The following is an 18858-nucleotide window of genomic DNA, read 5'->3' on the forward strand; positions in this document are numbered from 1 at the left end:
ATCCGCGTCTGTAACCCCCCCACCCCCGACCCTCCAACGTTCTGCACCCGTCCTGGCGCAGGGCCTGCGAGGAGATGCTGCGAATCCTGGGCTTCGACTGGCTGCTGCTGTTCGTGCAGGGCCACCTGCATCCGGCAACGGTTACCGTGGCGATGCGCATCCTCGTGTCGCTGCTTAGCAACGGAGGCATCCTGCGGCGATTCCAGGAGGGCTCGCCAGGAGGAGGGTGGCTTGACCTGACGCAGGCGTTGGTCAGCGGGCAAACGCCCACCGTCCTGGGTGAGGGCACGGATCTCTTTTTAAATCCTTTATATTAAGTTCACTTTTGCGCGCTTGCTTGCTTGCTTACGACCGTGCAAATATTTCGGTCGTTTTTTAACCCACTTACCGTGATCCAATCGAGCTGACATTTTGCACACAGACTCGTTGTGCGTGACAATTAATTTTCGTGAAAATTTTTTCCCAAAATTTTACACTGTTTAGGGAATTTTTTTTTCATATTTAATTACCAATTGCTTAATGCTGGCAGACAATCATCTGCCCCATAGGTGGCAGCCATCTCAAGCCAGAGGACGAAAGGACTCTAGCCGCCACGCATATAAAGGATTTAGAGTAAAAAACTTTGTTTTTACGGGTTAATTTTTATTAAGTTCACTTGCGCGCTTGCTTGCTTGCTTACGACCGTGCAAATATTTCGGTCGTTTTTTAACCCACTTACCGTGATCCAATCGAGCTGACATTTTCCACACAGACTCGTTGTGCGTGACAATTACTTTTCGTGAAATTTTTTTTCCAAAATTTTACACTTTTTAGGACAAAAATATTATATTTAATTACCAATTGCTTAATGGTGGCATGCAATCATCTGACCCATAGGTGGCAGCCATCTCAAGCCAGAGGACGAGAGGACTCTAGCCACCACGCATATAAAGGATTTATAGTGAAAAACTTTGTTTTTACGGGTTAATTTTTTCACAGATGAGCTTTACAGCTCATCGGATTCCTTCAGTGTCAATAAATATTCTGATTCTAGCGGTGAGCTTCACCATTGAAGTGGAGCCAGTCGTTAGATCAAAATCGGTGGCCTTTTTGCTCATTGTTTGGACAGAAATGAAACCGCTTGATCCTGGAACGATGCCTTAAGCAGCATTCCCCTCTTCTTGGTTCTTTCGGTAAAGTCACGTAGAAAGGAAATAATCAAATAATAAAAATAAAACTTTTTTATTTTATTATTTCCCTTCTTCGTCACTTTACCAAAAGAACCAAGAAGATGAATCCCTGCAGTCACGAAAGCTTTAAATCGAAATTCAGCATTCCCCTGTTTAAAAAAAACAGATGATAACGCTATCTTGAACTTCATCGTAGGTTAACGTGCTCATCTCTCACCATGAGTTTAGAAATTATCTCGGTGAGTTTCTGTCACATCAGCCGCAGTGACATCAGTGAAAGCACCTGCAGCTATGTGACCCCCTCGTCGGAGAACTTTGTCGGCCGTCGCTCTGACGACGACCGTTGCCTTGGCAATCCCAGGGTTCAACGTGGGCCGGGGGCCTGGCGGTGGGGTCATCCCGCGCGAGATCAACTCCGAGGCGTGCCTACTCCCCGGGTTCTCCGTGCTGCTCTCGTGCCTGCCCAGCCACGCCAGCCTCCCGCAGCTCTACTTCTTCCTGCTCGCCCTCTTCCTCAACCGCCCCATCACCTCCGTTCCCGAAAACGTGCAGGTGAGGGGGGCTGCCGGCCGGCTTGCCGCTCGGAACGCTTCTTCTCCTACGAGGAGGGGGATGTATGTCGGGTAGAAGCCCTCTTAGCGATGGTAATTGGTTTCCACGAAACGGTCGTTAAGTGATTTGGTCGTTAAGCGAGCGTAGGAAATACATGTTAAAGGCTTAATTCGTTCCGATAGCATTGAACCAAAACACAATGGACATTAATACATAAAGATGCAAACAACATTATAAACACATAATATTAAAAGAAATATGGTTAATCAATGCATAAATTACTACTTATTTTACCTACAACAGTCCGTCGTTAACAGGGGAAAGGTCAGTAAGCGGACACATTGGGCCCTATGGAGGCCTATTGTTACACGATTAGTCGTTACAGGGATGGTCGTTAAGCGGGGTTCTACTGCATGTTGAACTTTTGTCGCACCGTACGTAGCCAACCGTGCCAATCGGAGGCACGGTGGAAGGACAACGAACTAAACACAAAAGGCAGTTCTAATTGACCGGCAGCATTTGCACGGGTGATGTCGAGGTTGGTGAGCCCAGTGGCGAGCTTTTGAAGTAGCCTGGCCAATGTCTGAAATGCTGCCGATGAGTGAGCTAAGCGGGCGATGGGGTACGGGACGCTGGGTTCGAATCTGGGTTTCGGCCACCGATCGTGAAACTGGATTCACAAATCTTCTTGGTTCTTTCGGTAAAGTCACGTAGAAGGGAAGTAATAAAATAATAAAAATAAAACATAATAAAATTATATAATAATATAATATAATGGATTCACAAAGTGATGCTAGCCGATAGTCTTACCCCCAGTCATCAATTCTATTTGTGGTGTTTTCGTTTTAAAAAAAATGCCAGCTCTGAGAAATAACATTTTCAGTTTGATTAAACATACAACAAGCGCCGGTTTGCATGAAGAGGCCTTCTGAGGAGACTGCATGAGTGGGTTAATTGAGGTGCCGTGCTTGTCTGTGAGATTTCCGATGTCAATTTGTTTACCCCGTGGTGGCATGACACCGACGGCGCAGTTGGAATGTAAGTGGAAACATTGAATTGGTGAAGTGTACGTTCAGTGTGTCAGCACACACGCAAAGCATTGATAACCCCTCCCCATTGAGACTTTGGAGTCATACATTCTTCACTGCCTAAGTTGGGCCCGGGGTAAATTTGTGTGTTGAGTTAGACACACACCAGCAAGACTTATACGTCGCATGAAATCTTAAAACACAAAACATTTGAGGGTTAAAAAAGACCTGTTAAGTGAATCTCTTTGTCACCTATCATCATTTATGTACAGTACCTCTCTTTTGCTTCAATGGCTGTATCCTTAAATTCAATTTCAAGAATAGTCTGCTAAATTATGTCTGCTTCAATAGCTATTTCGGGAATGTCATGCCAATAATCGACAAACAAAACATTTGTGAGAGAAAACAAAGCATTCAGTATTCTCCATTAAAGCTTTGCAACCGCATTCCCTCATTCCATCCAATCAATCAATCCCGCGATCGAGCTGTCTGAATCTCGGCAAGAGGCAGTTGTGATTACAAATAAAGACAATGACTTGCGATTACAAAAAAAGGCAATGCAGCATAGCAAAGCAAGCAGCGTTGGCTTGCAGCAACCTATCCTGCCAGCAGTGCGTGTTTTCGTCAAAGGGTTAACGGCGGAATTTGATACGCACGCACTTGGGGTGCTTGCGTGCGTATCCTCCCCCCGGTGGACGTGCGCTGCTTGACGCACAACGCTACAAACCCGACAACCCACTCACGACCAATAACAGTGGCAAATATTTGAATGGTCCTGGGCCTCTCCTAGGTCAACTCAGATTTAAATGAAAACCTGTGTAACTATCAGCACTGGGGAGACAAAGGCTGTCAGGCTTGGCATTGGCCACCCACACCCTCATCGGTGCCCAATACCAGCACTTGCCCCAACAGTCTGTTAAGGCTATACCGTGGGGGATCTTGGTCTTTGCGTGCTGCCCTCCACCACAGCTGGACCTTGACTCGATCTGGCGCTACAGCCTGGGGCTGCCGCCCAGCGTGTTCTCGGCGCCGCCATCCGTGCCGGCGCCGTGCCTGGAGGCGGTGCTCACCCTCCTCGCCATGCTGCGCTCCACCGTCAACCAGGTGTGGCAACATCTCTCGTGACGCGCGGGCGGTGCCCCGCCGTGGCTCTCGACACGCCCCCCCCGAGGAGTCGACGTCGACGATTTTGCTGGTCGACACCTTCGATTAGTGCGCTCGCGATACACGCGCACCCACGATTAGCGCCGTTGGCTACGTACAGCGCGGAAGAAGTTCGGCAACGTGAGTACGTGCGACGCGAATCGCGCGCTCGATGGTTGACCGTTGAAGATTTGTGCTGCGAACGCGGAGAATTCGGCGCACGCTCTCGGCGGCTGCTCTTTCCGTGGTCGAGCACTTCTCAAGCTGGACACAGATTCAATCTAGATTTGAAGTTTTTGAAACGTCGTGATTTAATTTATTTAATTTTATACCTACGTGATTTTACCGAAAAAAACAAAGAGTACGGACACAGATTGTTTATTATGATGATTATTTGGAGAATGCTTTTACACGTGACTTTCACACAACTAGAGCACCAAGACACACTACTCAGAGGTGACTGAATCGTTGGAGACAATATATCAATGTATTTTAAAAAGCCACATCCACCTTCATTGAGGAAGGTTTTCCCAATTTCCAAAAAATGGAAAAGGAATCAACCAAAAAAACACGGCGAAACAAACCACACGCAAGGGAAACGATCCGGGGATTTAATTTCAGACAAAAGAGTACAAAATGTCCCGAAGCTTTTAGCGAATATTTCAAAGCAAATGATCCAATGTCGCACGCCTCGGTGATCGTTGGTGAAACAGATATTATTGGTGGTGCAATTTTGTGGTGTCCTTCTGCTCCCCTGTGCCTCCCCCCCCACCTCCTTAAGCCTTGGCAGGCCGAGGAGGAGGGTTCGTGGCTCATCGAGTACCCCGTGACTCAGCTGCAGTTCCTGCAGTACCTCTACCACAACGTCGGAGGCCTGGCCAACGTGTGGACCCATCCCGAGTTCCTGGGCTCCCTGGCTGCCACCATCTTCCCCTACAACCTCCGCCCGCACTCTGAGATGGTGAGCTACACCCAGCCATCTGACTGGCCACTGGTTATTGGGAACCAGTCACTGCTGTTAATCAGTGGGCAGCAGTGACTGGTTCTGGTCGGTCAGCAACAGTTGCTGGCATTCGTCATGTGGGCTGTAACGTGTCCTAAATTCGTGAGAGCTTAGTGCAATTACTCTGGCCGGGTGATGCAGTCGGATGGAGTTGTTTGACGAATTATTGGAAGCAGAGTTGTAACTACGCACAGATTCGCCAATTAATATTTACTGTTTAAGCTCGCAATACACGCGTTGAATCGCTTACTTAAGAAGCGACGTCATTAAATTTGAATGTGTTGCATGTCACCGATTCGTTATGACCTCTGCCGCCATGAGTGACCATTACATTCGTCATGATTATTCGATCATGACCCAGAAGCGGAATAATTTTTCTTTGTCGGGGATGAATCAATGCACACCTCTAATTGAATAATTGCTATCTTATTGGTTTTTTCGGTAAAGTCACGTAGAAGGGAAGTAATAAAATAATAAAAATTTATTATGTTTTATTTTTATTATTTTTCGGTAAAGTCACGTAGAAGGGAAGTAATAAAATAATAAAAATAAAACATAATACAATAATAAAAATAAAACATAATACATTTTTATTATTTTATTACTTCCCTTCTACGTGACTTTACCGAAAAAACCAAGAAGATGAATCCCTGCAGTCACGAAAGCTTTAAATCGAAATTTGAATAATTGCTAGTTCAATTCCTATTGGGGTGAAATGAGCCCACAGCGATTGATCTGGGAGACACTTGGGCTTTTATCATCATAACCATCAACAACATAATTATAATCCTGTTTAAAACTTGACATTTAATTAAACTGCGTGTTATATCCAAACTATGCTAATTGAGTCATATTTTGAGCTGAACTTAATTGGGTCAAGGAATAGCTGAGGATGATACTACAGCAGCTCGCTCTAACCCAGCATTAAGTGATGTCCTCTTCGTGCTCTCTTAAGAAGTGCTGCCCCACGTTCCAGTCATCCCACAGAAATACAATCTGTATCATCGAGGGATTTATTTGCCCAAGTTGAGTAAAACTCCATAATGCAACGTGCCCGATGGCATGTGGTGACCGAGCTGAGAATATCGTCGGCTCGTTGCTCTTGAGATCCTGGCTCAAATGTGGCCGAAGCCTGGATCTTACCCATAGACCTCGTGGCTGGTGGCTCATCGCTCTCACACAGGCGCCAGTTTCTATTCCTGTTGAATGAATTCTCCCCAAGCCACCCCCAACCCCTCCCCCCACCCCCTCCAGGATTGTACAGCTCCAGATTCATTCATTCATCTCACTCTCACTTTGTGCCCCTGGTTGTAACCTCTCCATCACATTGCACTTCTCTTGGCCGCTGGACCGTAACCAGTTTTGTGCAAAGGTCATTCCTTGCATGCTCGTGACGCGTACCACTCAAGTAAGCGCGCTTGGTTTTTTTTCCCCAGGAGCGTGACATTCCTTCAGGTACAATGACGTTCATTTAGCTCCCTCGACGTGTTTACGCGTCGTACCGCGCGTTGTTCGGCACGATGTCCGACGTTTTTCACTCCACGTGCCTGGAAGCTTCTTCACGAACTGAATTCAGAGCGACACTGCAGTACGAACTGAACACGCATCAAAGGATGGAGGAAATATCGGAGAACGACATCGAGAGCTGTAGAGCGCAAGCACGCGACAACTCGCACAGTAGTGCGAGGTTTCCTTCCTTTACACGGGTTTCGTTTTTTCTCAAAGCATGCGGAGTAATGCAACCTCGGCATGTCACAGACGTGGACGTTTTCGTAATGCCTTGAAGTCCAATTGCTTGCTAAAGTCCCAATTGCTTGCCCCCCTTTCTGTGACCTTGTACTCAAAAAGGAACTGTCGGTCCAACATAACAATGCAACTTCAGGGAAATCAAGTCGCAAAAAACTGCAGCCTAAACAATAGGCAGTTACGTAACAACAGCGTGTGCAGTCCGCATCGCTCTACTTGCTTGTCTATACAGCAGCCCACGTGGTCACGTGACTTGCGTGGATAACCATCCGGGTTGGCGTGTCATGAGGGTGGTTTGTGTTGCGAGGCTGCCTTCTGTCGGCCTGCTCCTGAAGGCCCCCGCGTACGCCACCATCAGCGTCGTAAGAGTCGCTCGTGAATTAAGACTGCTCTTTACACCCTGAAGGGCTTTCTCTGCCACCTCCCATGCTGTAGGCACGCAGTGTCAAATATGCTGAAATGTCCTCGCCGTGTCATCACGTTTTTTGGCCGGCGTTGCATAATGTGCAGTTGGACACTAAGCCGCCCATATCCTGGGGGCGACCTGGACTGGTTGCGGTCACCTCATTGAGCCGGCATAACCGGATTCGGCAGATTCACACACGTTCACGGCGTCTACCCAGCATGTGACAGATCCAGTTTGGCATTTTTTTTGTTGTATGAAGTTTTTGTTAAATTTTATTTTACCAGGTGAGGCCCACTCAGCTATTAGCTTCTTTTTCAGAAACGACCTGGCCACAAATGACAGCTCAAGGAAGTGGCTTATCACGTGGAAATTTATCGCAGCCAAATACTCTAAACGCATGATGTTAATTCTAAATGTGGAGGGGAAAAAGCAGAGGACCCGGAGAAAAATCCCCGCGGCCACGGGAAGAACATGCAAATTTCAAATGTACAGGCGTCAGGGTTGGGATCGAACCCACGACCTCCTGTAAACCAGGCGAGGAGGTTAACATCTCGCCACTGTGGTGCCCCTGCATCTCTTTGTCAATTAAAATAAACTATGCTCACGATATGTGCGTCGTAGTCGTGCGTGTAAGAAGCAGTTATTTTCGATTCGTTTGTTTGTAATCGGTGCACTGATCCCTGCAGCCACTAGGGACGCTACCTTCAACACTTTGAAGAAAAAAATCTATTCCGAAATTGAATCGCGCCCTCGATTTGCGGCAGTTTATCATATTGTAATTGGCCGCATTTCTTACTTACCAAAATATGTTTTGTGATACACCCATCTAATCGTGGCATTTAAAAATGCATCATCGACGACTTGTGCACATTCTTTGCAAAGAATACACCGTCACATTTTGCCAAAAGGCAATAAAAACAAGACAAAATATTCATACGTCTTTTTGGGATTTAAATTGTGACCCTGAATTGCAAGAATTCATCATGTTGCTGGGGGTGTACATTTGATTCTGATTACGCGCAGAAAATATCCACGCTGTTAGCCACACCTCTCCTCAATGCCTTTCAAAATCAAGCTCAGCCGGTTTTCTCCAGTGGCCCTTTCAACAATTTTTTTCAGGTTTCAGAAGCAGATTGCTTTTTCGTTCATGTCAGCATTCACTTTGGTATCCCCCTCGTGAAAATTATCGGGGCGTGACACCTTGTGGCCCAGATTGCTTCGCGTGTGAGCAGTGCAGTGCCAACAATTATAAAATTCGCACAGTTTTTTGTTGTTGTTTATCATCTATGAATCTGCTTAATTGATGAATGATGCCAGAACTAAGTTTGCCCACATTAACCGTGGTTGAAATGCTCTTGTTTGGGGTGAACTTTTAACTCCAAATTAAACGTCCCGCGGCCTAATCAATGGTGAGCGGTGCTTTGAAATTTCTTCAGTCGTGGTCAATAAAATAAAACGCGGAGGCCACAAACGAATGCGTCTTAATGCAAAGTAACGATGTGAATCGATTTTTTGTTTTGTTATTGTTGTTCGGAAGCCACCCTGTGACTAAACCCTGAGTGGTGCCATTTGATGCGAGATTGAATCGCAAAAGCGTTTCAGCAGAGCAAGTAAAAGTTTTTTAGGGTCTTTTATCACCAGGTGTATTTATAGATTAAAGTCAAATCATCAGTTCCCTACTCGTGTACTGGCCACAGAGCGACATCTTTGCCAGGGAACGATCTCAAAAGAATGATGATGACTCTGCTTAATGACGTCTCGTACCTCCTTGGGTAGATCCCTCCTGCCCGCAACACCAGAAAGGCTGTGTTTGTGTTGTTTTTGGTTCAAGTAAGCCATCTTATTAGTTATTTTTCCAATTAATTTAGATAAATTATGGCTCAGAGAATGATTTGTATCATTTTGACCGTCATGAGAATAACGGTACTCTTTGTCGGAGTGGGTGGTGAAACCTGTGGTCCACACAGTAAGGGGCAACCGAAGCGGTATGTGAACAAAAAAAAAAACGAATGCATCACCCGGCCATTCCGCCGACATTGTAACCATTGATCACACGGGGCGGGGGGCGGCGCTTTCACCGCGGCTCAGGTGGGCGACGTGGAGGACTCAGAGGGCCCGGAGGACGAGAGCGGCGTCTTCACGTCGGAGGCACCCATGGGCCTCAACCGCAGCCGCTCGGAGCAGATGGTGTCGGCGCGCAGCAGCTTCCTGTCGCAGCACCCGTCGCGCAAGCTCGTCGTCGACTTCCTGCGCACCATCGCCGTCGACAGCCTCCTGCAGGGCAACGTGAGCAGGCAGTCGCCCCCGCTCCTCGACGTCCTGCTCGAGGTGAGCGCCCGTGGCCGGCCGCCACGCTGCCCCCCCCCCCCCCCAGCGGTTCGGCGGTTCGAATGAATCATGGCCTGCCTGGCGTGTGCGGATGCCGCGTGTGGCTGGGCTAAGGCGGTGGGCGGCAGAGGGAAGCTCGGAAAAATCTGTTGTGTTGTACTTTTGCATTCCCACATCTGCACCCCGCCTAGACCAAGCCCGCACTGAGTGTAACGAAGTGTGATCAAGTTGCCTTCATGAGCTGCGCTAGTGGGGAAGCCCTCATCCCGCAGTGGATTGACTAAAGGCTGTGCATGTTGTAATAATAATCTCTCTTTACATTTATATGGCGCTTAAATGCCTTGGCAACCCAAAGCATCTTGCATCATCACGTCTCTTTTCATATGTTGGAAGGGTGGTCTTTCCCAGTGTTGCACTGACCTGCCAGTGGGCGTTAGTCTGCCAGTAAGGAGCAATGATTACTATGTGTATCCATAATTGAATAATTTGCGGGTAATTTTCCAAATTTGGATCATGACACCGGCACACAATGGCCCACTCAAATGAACTCACAAGATGTTAAAGATCACCTTGAAGCAGACGGTGTGTACATTTTGTTGAACGCACCTGTGGCATTTACCAGGGCGGCCCTTTTTGGGGTTTGAACCACGAATCTTTGCAATGAGTAGCGAACGCTCTGCCATTTGCAAAAAGGTGCTCATACAGAGTACACGTGTACACATGTATCAGAATCAGAATCATGATATTCATTTATACTGGAGGAATCCGATGGGCAATAAAGTTATTTTTCACAGATGTCCAGTAGGGGTGGGTCAGAACGTTGCAACAACAAACAGTACACAAACACGATAGGAGTGCAAAGCAGAGGAAAGGTAAACAAATCACACAAATATACAAATAAAACTAAACACTTGTTAATATCTCACCAGGTAAAGCCCACTAAGCTATTTAGCTTTTTTTCCAGAAGCGACATGGCCACAAATGATAGCTCAACGAAATGGCTAAAACATGGAAATGTATGATAATTGGTTCTTTACCCTTCTATCTGGCAACAAAACTGACACCTTTTTACAAGGAGTCATGTTTGCATAGACCGCAATACCTGCAGTCATAATACAAACAAAAGACATAACTCTGATAATGTGCACTGTCCTTAAAGTTGATTGATCCACACCCGAGACAGCTTTCCTTAGAGCCTAGTCTCATATGGGTTGGACCAGATGACGCCAAAAGGCGCACAACTCAAAGACAATGCACCATCAGAGTATGAGAGCTCGGGGCAAGCATCTACACTTTCTTAATGTATACTTATGCCGGGGCCAAGTAGGACTTCAATTCCGTTGGCGGGTGAAACGTTCACACACACCGTGCCATTATCAGACAACAAAGTGATAAATAACATTCTCGTCGACCCGGGGTAAAGAGGCCCTTGCAGAGACAGAAGTGACTGAGTGCACTCAAAATGATACATGCGGTAGTGTTGCCAGGTCAGCAATGTTTTCTTCTGATACCTCGATTTTCGTGGTTAAGATGCTTGAAGTGAGTATTTATATATGTTGCTTGTGGGCTGTTTCGAAGCGGTAGGCCTCATGTGACTGAAGGCCGTACGGAATGATGTCCAGTCCCGTAGGGCCAGCGGTTCCCCATGCCATGCTGTAAGTAACTCTTCTAGGCGTGGTGATGCATGCCCAGAATCCAGTGCTGCGTAGGCATTAGAGGCATGGTGTTACTTTCGACTCCGCTTGGCTGAGCACAGTCACATTCTAACCGTCGCCCACACCTATCACCTGACAGGCATCACCGGAGAGGGCCACTCAGAGCCAGCAGAGGGAGTATCAGACGGAGCTGCTGCTGAGCATCATGGGACACCTACAGTCGGCCGACGCACTGAGTGAGCAAACCCACGCAAGCATCAACTCTTGGACTCGGTTACTGGGTTCCCAGTTCACCTCTTGATTTTAAAAAAATTCGAATACAGTCATACCTCGGTATACGACCGCTTTGTAATACGTCGAATTTGGTATACGTCGTGTTTTGACGAGAGAAAAAATGTCTTGGGATACGACGTCTTGCTTGGGATACGACGTCTTGCTTGGGATACGACGCACTTGCTTGAACTTGCATGGGTCGGGATGAGTCACCGCGTACCCACGTAGACCCCGTTCACGACTCCTCCCCTTCCTCACCACCATCCTCGTAGGCTATCAGCTCCTCTCAGCAAGGTAAAGTGATGTTAAATTAAATTTGTATTTCAATTTATTTTAATTTATTTATGCATTTATTTTAGTTTATGTATGCATTTTAGTAACAAGTAGTGTCTAATTTATTTTATACAACCCCATTAATGTATGATATGCCTTATAAAATCTAATTTCTTATACTCTGGAGCGGATTATTTCCTTTCCCTTTACTTCTTATGGGAAAAATTCGTTTGGTAAACGTCATTTTCGGTATAAGTCCTACCTTCTGGAACAAATTAACGATGTATACCGAGGTACCACTGTATAGTATTAATATAATTTTATTTCTGGCCTTTTGTCAGTTCACTGTTGGATGAAGGCCTCCCCCACGGTGTGTTGGTTAAGGGGGTTGTTTGACCACCCTTCAGCACACTGGTTAGTTGCGAGTTGGTGAAGGGGTGGCTCAGAACTGGTTCAGATATAGTTCGTCACTGATGTCAGCCGTGGCTGGGAATGCATCCTCTTACATTTTGACAAGTAAATGCATGTAGGGGACAGTGAATATGTTTTAAATCGAAATAAGCAACACATGATAGATTCTAACCGATTCATAGATGGTTAAAATCTGGAGTAGTCTGGAAAAGCAGTTCATTATTTACAGTAAATGACACTGGTAGTGACCACTAAAGAGAAATTATTCGTCATAAACTGTAACGTTACGCAACTCATTTAGCAATTTTGATCGAGTTACGTTATTGATAATTGTTTTTTACCCTTCTATCTGGCAACAAAACTGACACCTTTTTTACAAGGAGTCATGTTTACATAGACCACAATACCTGCAGCCATAATGCAAACAAAAAACATAACTCTGATAATGTGCACTGTCCTTGAAGTTGATTGGTCCACACCCGAGACAGCTTTCCGTAGAGCCTAGTCTCACATGGGTTGGACCAGATGACGCCAAAAGGCGTAAAAAAAGGTGTCAGTTTTGTTGCCAGATAGAAGGGTAAAAAAACAATTATCATATTTTTACTGGCAAATGAGGTTGCAATGGTGAGTTACGTTATTGTTCCTGCTTCTCAATGGAAACCCAGCGATTGGCTGGTATTAACACACGAGCTGGCGGCGGTGGGTTTATTTGTGTGGTTGTTTCCACGGAACATGAAATAAGGCGTCTTAATATTGTATATGTGAGTGAAAATGAAAATGTTGTTCAATACATTTCGGAATGGGACGTAGTTTTTGCAGAACCCTTACGTAACGTGTGCTTCTTTTGTGACATGCTTACGTACAGGACTCTTCTGGAGAACAGGTTTGTGTAAAATTTCAAATTTTTCATGACATTAATATAACACGAGACTGCTGAGAATAAAAATGTGCATGATAACATATTGGGGCTGACATAGCAGCATTTTTATCTAAAAAGTGAGACGTTTTGACGACACCAATGAGACCCTAGTCATCATCATCATCATACTTTGCAGCAGTGAGCATTATACAGTGCTGATGAGTCCTAATTAAGATGAAACGGTCCACAGTTGTATGTCACTGTATCACTGCTGCCTATCGGTCATACTTGCTCAAATAAATTTTGATGGTGACCTAAGACAGGAAGACCACAATGCACTTCTGCAGGAAATGCTGATGGTTTTTTCATAATGCACCAGAAGCTGTGTGCTTTTTACACATTTTTGGGTGATGTTTCAAACACTTGGTTTTCCGGCCTGCACTGTTCTGTCATTTACAGATTCACAGATTTGATTATGTGATCTTTTCAGTTGTGTGATTGTCTCCGTTGCCTACTCCCCCCCCCCCCCTCCAGCAGACAATGGTTCAGGCCGTGGCACCTACACTGCGGTGGCAAATGGGATCTTCTACTTTGCTCAGAGGGTGGTGGACAAGCTGTGGCAGGGCATGTTCAGCAGGGAGCCACGACTCGTGTTTAACTTCATCGCGGAACTGATTTCACAGGTTTTTACAATTTCATTTGCACTCTTGGTTCCACTGAATGGCTTATATATACATAGCGCCGCTGTTTTTAAAGACATCGTACTCACCGCAGAGAACTGCAGAGATACGACCGCACCCTCCTAAAGCTGGCGCCAACCCGTGCCACACGACCTCCCCGCATGGCCTTGCGGGAGCCTCGGTACCGATAAAGTTATTTTAGTTTTTCCTCCCGGTTCCGTAGACGTACGTCAACGGAATGGAATCGGAAGAAAAATTTGACGACGTACACACACGCGCGCGCGCGAGCGAGCAGCATCTCTCGTGCGAGTTTCCCCCCCCGCGAGGCCGAGCGTCGTTTTGACGCCTCCCAAATGCCGGCGTGGGCCATCGTGCGCGACCGCAGGCGAAGCAGCGGTCCCAGGGGCTGTCGCTGGACGGCCTCTACGGCTGCCTGAACCGCACCGTGCTCTACCAGCTGTCCCGCCCGCGCCGCTGGCCCGCCCAGCAGGGCGTCCTCCAGGAGAGCCTGGGCCAGCTGCTCGTTCACCGCAACCTGCTGCTCGGGCCCGGCAACTACCAGCCGGACTTCTTTGCCTGCCTGCTGCACTGCCTGCTGCAGATTCGCATGCATAGGTACGGCCGCTTTCCCCTACCTCCCACCCCCCCCTACCCGCCACTCGCGTACAAAGATCTCGTGTTTATACTTATTAGGCCGTTGGGGAAAGTGAGTTTTTGTACTTGTTTTTGTTATTTATCTTAAAATGTGTTATCTTTTTTTCCCCCTGATTTTATTCCGCTCGTGCTATTTTGGTGTCGTATCAGTGCGACCCTTCATGTTACACGACAGCCCACAGAATCGGATATCACAGAGAAAACCTCTGAGATCCCGTCAAGTTACTATTGGCTCACGCGGTATGGGTGAGCACTGTCCCACCCGCTCTGCCACCGAGGGCAACGTTTGTCGATATTTCTAATCACGAGAGCTGGAATTTAGCCAAATTCTTGTGAAGTCATTGGTGACCGGGCTGGGAATGTCAACTCCCCTGCGTTAGAGAAACCAATTTAATCACAGGATTCGTCCTACGCAGGATCTCGGAAGTTCTAGCTCGGTGCTCCGACCTCTTACCCACCCAGCCATCTTGGGGCAGTTGATTTCAGTGAGCGCCTACTAAGGCCTGGACGACTAGCACTACGCCCCAGCGCATTTTTGGTAGATTATGGTAATTATATAATTCTGAGTTGGCCTATCAGGTAATCGGAGAGTGCGTGCCACTGATGTTATCTGCCAGAGTGCCCTGACTACTGCTCTTCGCATTGCAGGCACACACTATGTAAAGTAAGACATTGCAATATTAATCTTCATTCATTTACAACAGTTAAACTGTCATTATATTGCAATTTTTTATTGGCCTGCCTTTAAAAGGCAAAGGAACATGTGAGTTTTTTTTTATTGGTCTAAACTAAACACTGAGCCACTTGACTCATGTGGTTTGTTTTGACTAATGACAGCCATGTAAATGTATGCTCACATTTCGGTAGATTATTGACCAATATTGGTCTCATGATTACATTGTTATATATATAAAGCAATGCATATGTGCTCATTTTTTAAAGTACGTTTTAGCCAATTTGGTTTTGCTAGATTTAATTTAAATCCTTTACAATTCATCTTCTTGGTTCTTTCGGTAAAGTCACGTAGAAGGGAAGTAATGAAATAATAAAAATAAAACATAATAAAATAATTCTCACGACGTTTCGGCCACAACACAAGCAGCCGTCCTCAGGTGAAGACCAGGTCTGTCGAGGCGACAGCGTGACTTTACCGAAAGAACCAAGAAGATGAATCCCTGCAGTCACGAAAGCTTTAAATCCTTTACAATTGTATCCGTTTCCCCTTGTCCCCCAGATTTGTAGACGGCTTCGGCCTGGAGGCTCGTTCGGCTTGGCACGTCCTGTCCACCTCTGACCCTGATGACGAGGAAGCCAGCCAGGGTAAGTAATGCGATATTCCATTTGAAACATAACCCCCACTCTATGTTGTTGTTTTTTTCATAAGCTGTCAGTATTATTGTCTGCCAGGGATGTCGCCCTCTGTCCTGTAAGGCAAGATGAGAGGTGTTTGTGCGTGCAAGCCAACGGCCGTTGATCAAAACTCGGTGTTTTATTAGGATTGTGATGATGCATTGATTCTTTGATTAAGTCGTCAGTTATTATGCTCGCTATGAAATGCGTATTATTGTGCTTTTAACAATAGACCATTAACCATATCTCTAAATGCATATGCTAATTTCAGGTTTCAGGCACGAACAACAATATTACAAGCGTAAATATTTTATCCAAGAATCGATTCAATTGATTTCTGGTATCTATTTTTCAATTTAAAGCTTTCGTGACTACAGGGATTCATCTTCTTGGTTCTTTCGGTAAAGTCACGTAGAATGGAAATAATAAAATAATAAAAATAAAACATAATAAAATAATTCTCACGATGTTTCGGCCACAACGCAAGCAGCCGTCCTAAGGTGGAGAACAGGTCTGTCGAGAAGACAGAGTCTGTTCTCCACCTGAGGACGGCTGCTTGCGTTGTGGCCGAAACGTCGTGAGAATTATTTTATTATGTTTTATTATTATTATTTTATTATTTCCATTCTGGAATCTAATCACGAAACCCTGGATCGCGACGACCCACCGAATCCACGGGTTGAGACCAAATCGCTCCACGCCTGCGCTATCGTTGCCGAGCCCCGGCACGCGAGGTAGCGCGTCGGGCTGTAGCCGGTGTGCGTTGTGTGTGATGCGGTCAGCGCGCGCCCAGCTCGTGAAGCTGGTGCGCCGGGTGTGGCAGGAGCTGATCGGCAGCAAGCGGGCGGTGGTGGAGGTGCTGTGCCGCAGCCCGCTGCCCCCGGACACGCTGTCCGACCCGGGGCGATCCGACCTGGCGTCGCTGCGCCACCTGCTGGAGGAGCCGTCCACCAGGGCCTGGCAGACGTACCTCGGTGCGACCGTCGCACGCCCTCTCGGCAACTCGCCCACAGCACGCCGGCACAGTCGCTGGGAGGTTTTTGCAAGGCCCCGAGCAGTTGGTGCTGAGCGACATCTCGCCACGCCGGCGAGATGTTAACTACCTCGCCTGGTATACAGGAGGTCGTAGGGTTCGATCCCGACCCTGATACCTGTTGTATATTTGGAATTTGCGTGTCTCTTTCCCCATTGTCGTGTGGATTTTTCGCCGGGACCTCCAGTTTTGCTCTCCACATTTAGAAACATGCGCGAGTATTTGCCAACTATACATTTCCACGTGATCAGCCACTTCGTTGAGCTATCATTTGTGGCCAGGCCGCTTCTTAAAAAGAGCTGTGTATGGCTCTGCAGGCCTTACCTGGTGGAATAAAATAGTTCCGTTTATAACGCACCTCCAATTAGCACGGTTGGCTACATACGGTGAGAAGAAAGTTCAACATACATACATACCGTATGAATACGGCTATGGGTGTTTAAACATTATCAACTAATCATTGATGCCACACTTTCATATGTTCATGCTAGTTCGTATTTATATAAATGCACACTATTTAGATACAAGATGGGCAGAAACGAATATTCTCTTATGCGTTCTTGCTAACACCAGATAACACCCCTGCATGCATTTGAATACTGATACGTTCAAAGAAGGGTTTTATATGCTCACGTACATTTCCATTGGTGCAGAGTTCGCGCTTTCAGCTGTAAAGCTGGCGTGCTTACCATTTTCCCACGCCAAAGGTCAGGTAATGGGTGTGTAAGTCCATCTGTCGGTCTCCTGACGACACCACAGTGCTAACCCTGATGTGTATTTTGGGCCATCACCGTGCCAACGCCCATTTCCTGTGACTTCCTCGCAGGCCAAATGTCAGCAGTAGCATTGTCCAAATGAGCCATTTCGCTTCATGTACAAGTGGAGTCGCAGTCACCCTGAAGGTGACGTGGAGGAACTGAATGTGGAGCCTTTTGTTCGACCATCAGTGACTGAGCTGAAAACATAAACATTCTCACGCGGCCGGTTCTACATGTTCGGCAAACTCATTCGTCCTAATTGCTTGAATCAATTGGTTGACATACTATGCCCCAAGTAAAGAGTCACTTCGTGCTTACGTAATGATGACCCACATCTCTACAGTGTCCAAAATTTACATCCATATACGAAATCCCGGTTAATCCCTACAACGCCTGTGATAGTCCCGATTCAAATCCAGGAATATAACCGTCACTCCTCATTGTGTTCCTGAAACTTAAACTTTTTATTTTACCAGGTAAGGCCCACTGAGCTGCGTGCAGCTCTTTTTCAGAAGGAACCTGGCCACAAATGATAGCTCAACCAAGTGGCTTCTGGCGAATTGCCCGATGATGCTGGATGTAATTACCGGCGAAACGTCGTACTCAAATTGTAAATGTTGTGGTTTCGCGCTTCAACACACCGGTGTGGGGCTAAAGCAGTGAACTAATTTGTCTTTTGTCAACGTGACACTTTTTTACTGATTGGCCGTGTCGGGTGGTGGAGGGTTACGACACATTTATAAATAACGCGATCTAAACCCAAAAACGTTGGCTTATCACGTTGCAAAATACCGCGGCGGTGCGAGCACGAGCCCCCTGCCTTAACCGTGCGCGCGCGGCCGTCGCGAACGCGCCTCTCGCAGGCCACGAGAGGAAGCAGCTGAGCCGAGCGGAGCAGACGGTGTCATCGCGCCTGCGCGTCGGCAGCAGCGGCGGCGGGGGCTTCGCGCTCACGCGGCTCACGGGCAACAGGAAGCAGCGCAAGGAGAGCGCCGCCAACCGCTCCGCACCCTCCTTGCAGGTGAACGGCCGCGTCGCCGGTCGTCTGCACGGCAGAGGTCGCAAACGGGTTTTGATTCCTTACCCGTACCCGTACCCGGCCGCACCAGGGTCGCAAATGGGTACCCGTACCCGTTACCCGGCCGGGTACGGGTACCCGTTCTCTACCCGTACCCTACCCGAAATGAGTGACAAACGGTTACTCACCGGTGACTCACGGCCTACCCGTACCCGGCCGCACCAGGGTCGCAAACGGGTACCCGTACCCGTACCCGGCTGGGTACGGGTAGCCGGGTATCGGGTAGGGTACGGGTATCGGGTACCCGGTTGCGACCTCTGCTGCATGCCCCCCCCCCCCACTGCAAGCGCTTACTCCGGGTGGATTTACGTGGTCGCTCACTGCGCGGATCTCTCGCGTGTTTTTGGGGTTGTGAAGAACGGCGAGCGGTCCGACCCGGAAAACGCATCGGAGAGCAGCTCCTTTACCATCAACACCATTCAAATTAAGCTTATAGCCATCATGCAAACTCCGGTCATC

General features: G+C 47.3%; 1 protein-coding gene across 7 annotated transcripts in view; it reads left to right on the forward strand.

Moving 5' to 3' along the window:
- Positions 1–18858, forward strand: part of LOC144934140 (WD repeat and FYVE domain-containing protein 3-like) — a 137858-nt gene that overhangs the window by 59981 nt on the left and 59019 nt on the right. For 5 of the 7 annotated variants that reach the window (XM_078859611.1, XM_078859612.1, XM_078859613.1 and 2 more), the window contains 12 exons: positions 62–279; positions 1531–1721; positions 3719–3853; positions 4674–4853; positions 9136–9375; positions 11170–11266; positions 12853–12870; positions 13381–13529; positions 13912–14141; positions 15415–15500; positions 16313–16504; positions 18185–18342. In XM_078859611.1, coding sequence (XP_078715737.1) covers positions 62–279; positions 1531–1721; positions 3719–3853; positions 4674–4853; positions 9136–9375; positions 11170–11266; positions 12853–12870; positions 13381–13529; positions 13912–14141; positions 15415–15500; positions 16313–16504; positions 18185–18342 — 1894 coding nt within the window. The remainder of the gene's footprint in view (positions 1–61; positions 280–1530; positions 1722–3718; positions 3854–4673; positions 4854–9135; positions 9376–11169; positions 11267–12852; positions 12871–13380; positions 13530–13911; positions 14142–15414; positions 15501–16312; positions 16505–18184; positions 18343–18858) is intronic. The other 2 variants (XM_078859614.1, XM_078859615.1) reach the window with 2 other exon arrangements.

This window comes from Lampetra fluviatilis, chromosome 9, assembly GCF_964198595.1.
Source record: "Lampetra fluviatilis chromosome 9, kcLamFluv1.1, whole genome shotgun sequence".
In the NCBI taxonomy this organism is placed as follows: domain Eukaryota; kingdom Metazoa; phylum Chordata; class Hyperoartia; order Petromyzontiformes; family Petromyzontidae; genus Lampetra; species Lampetra fluviatilis.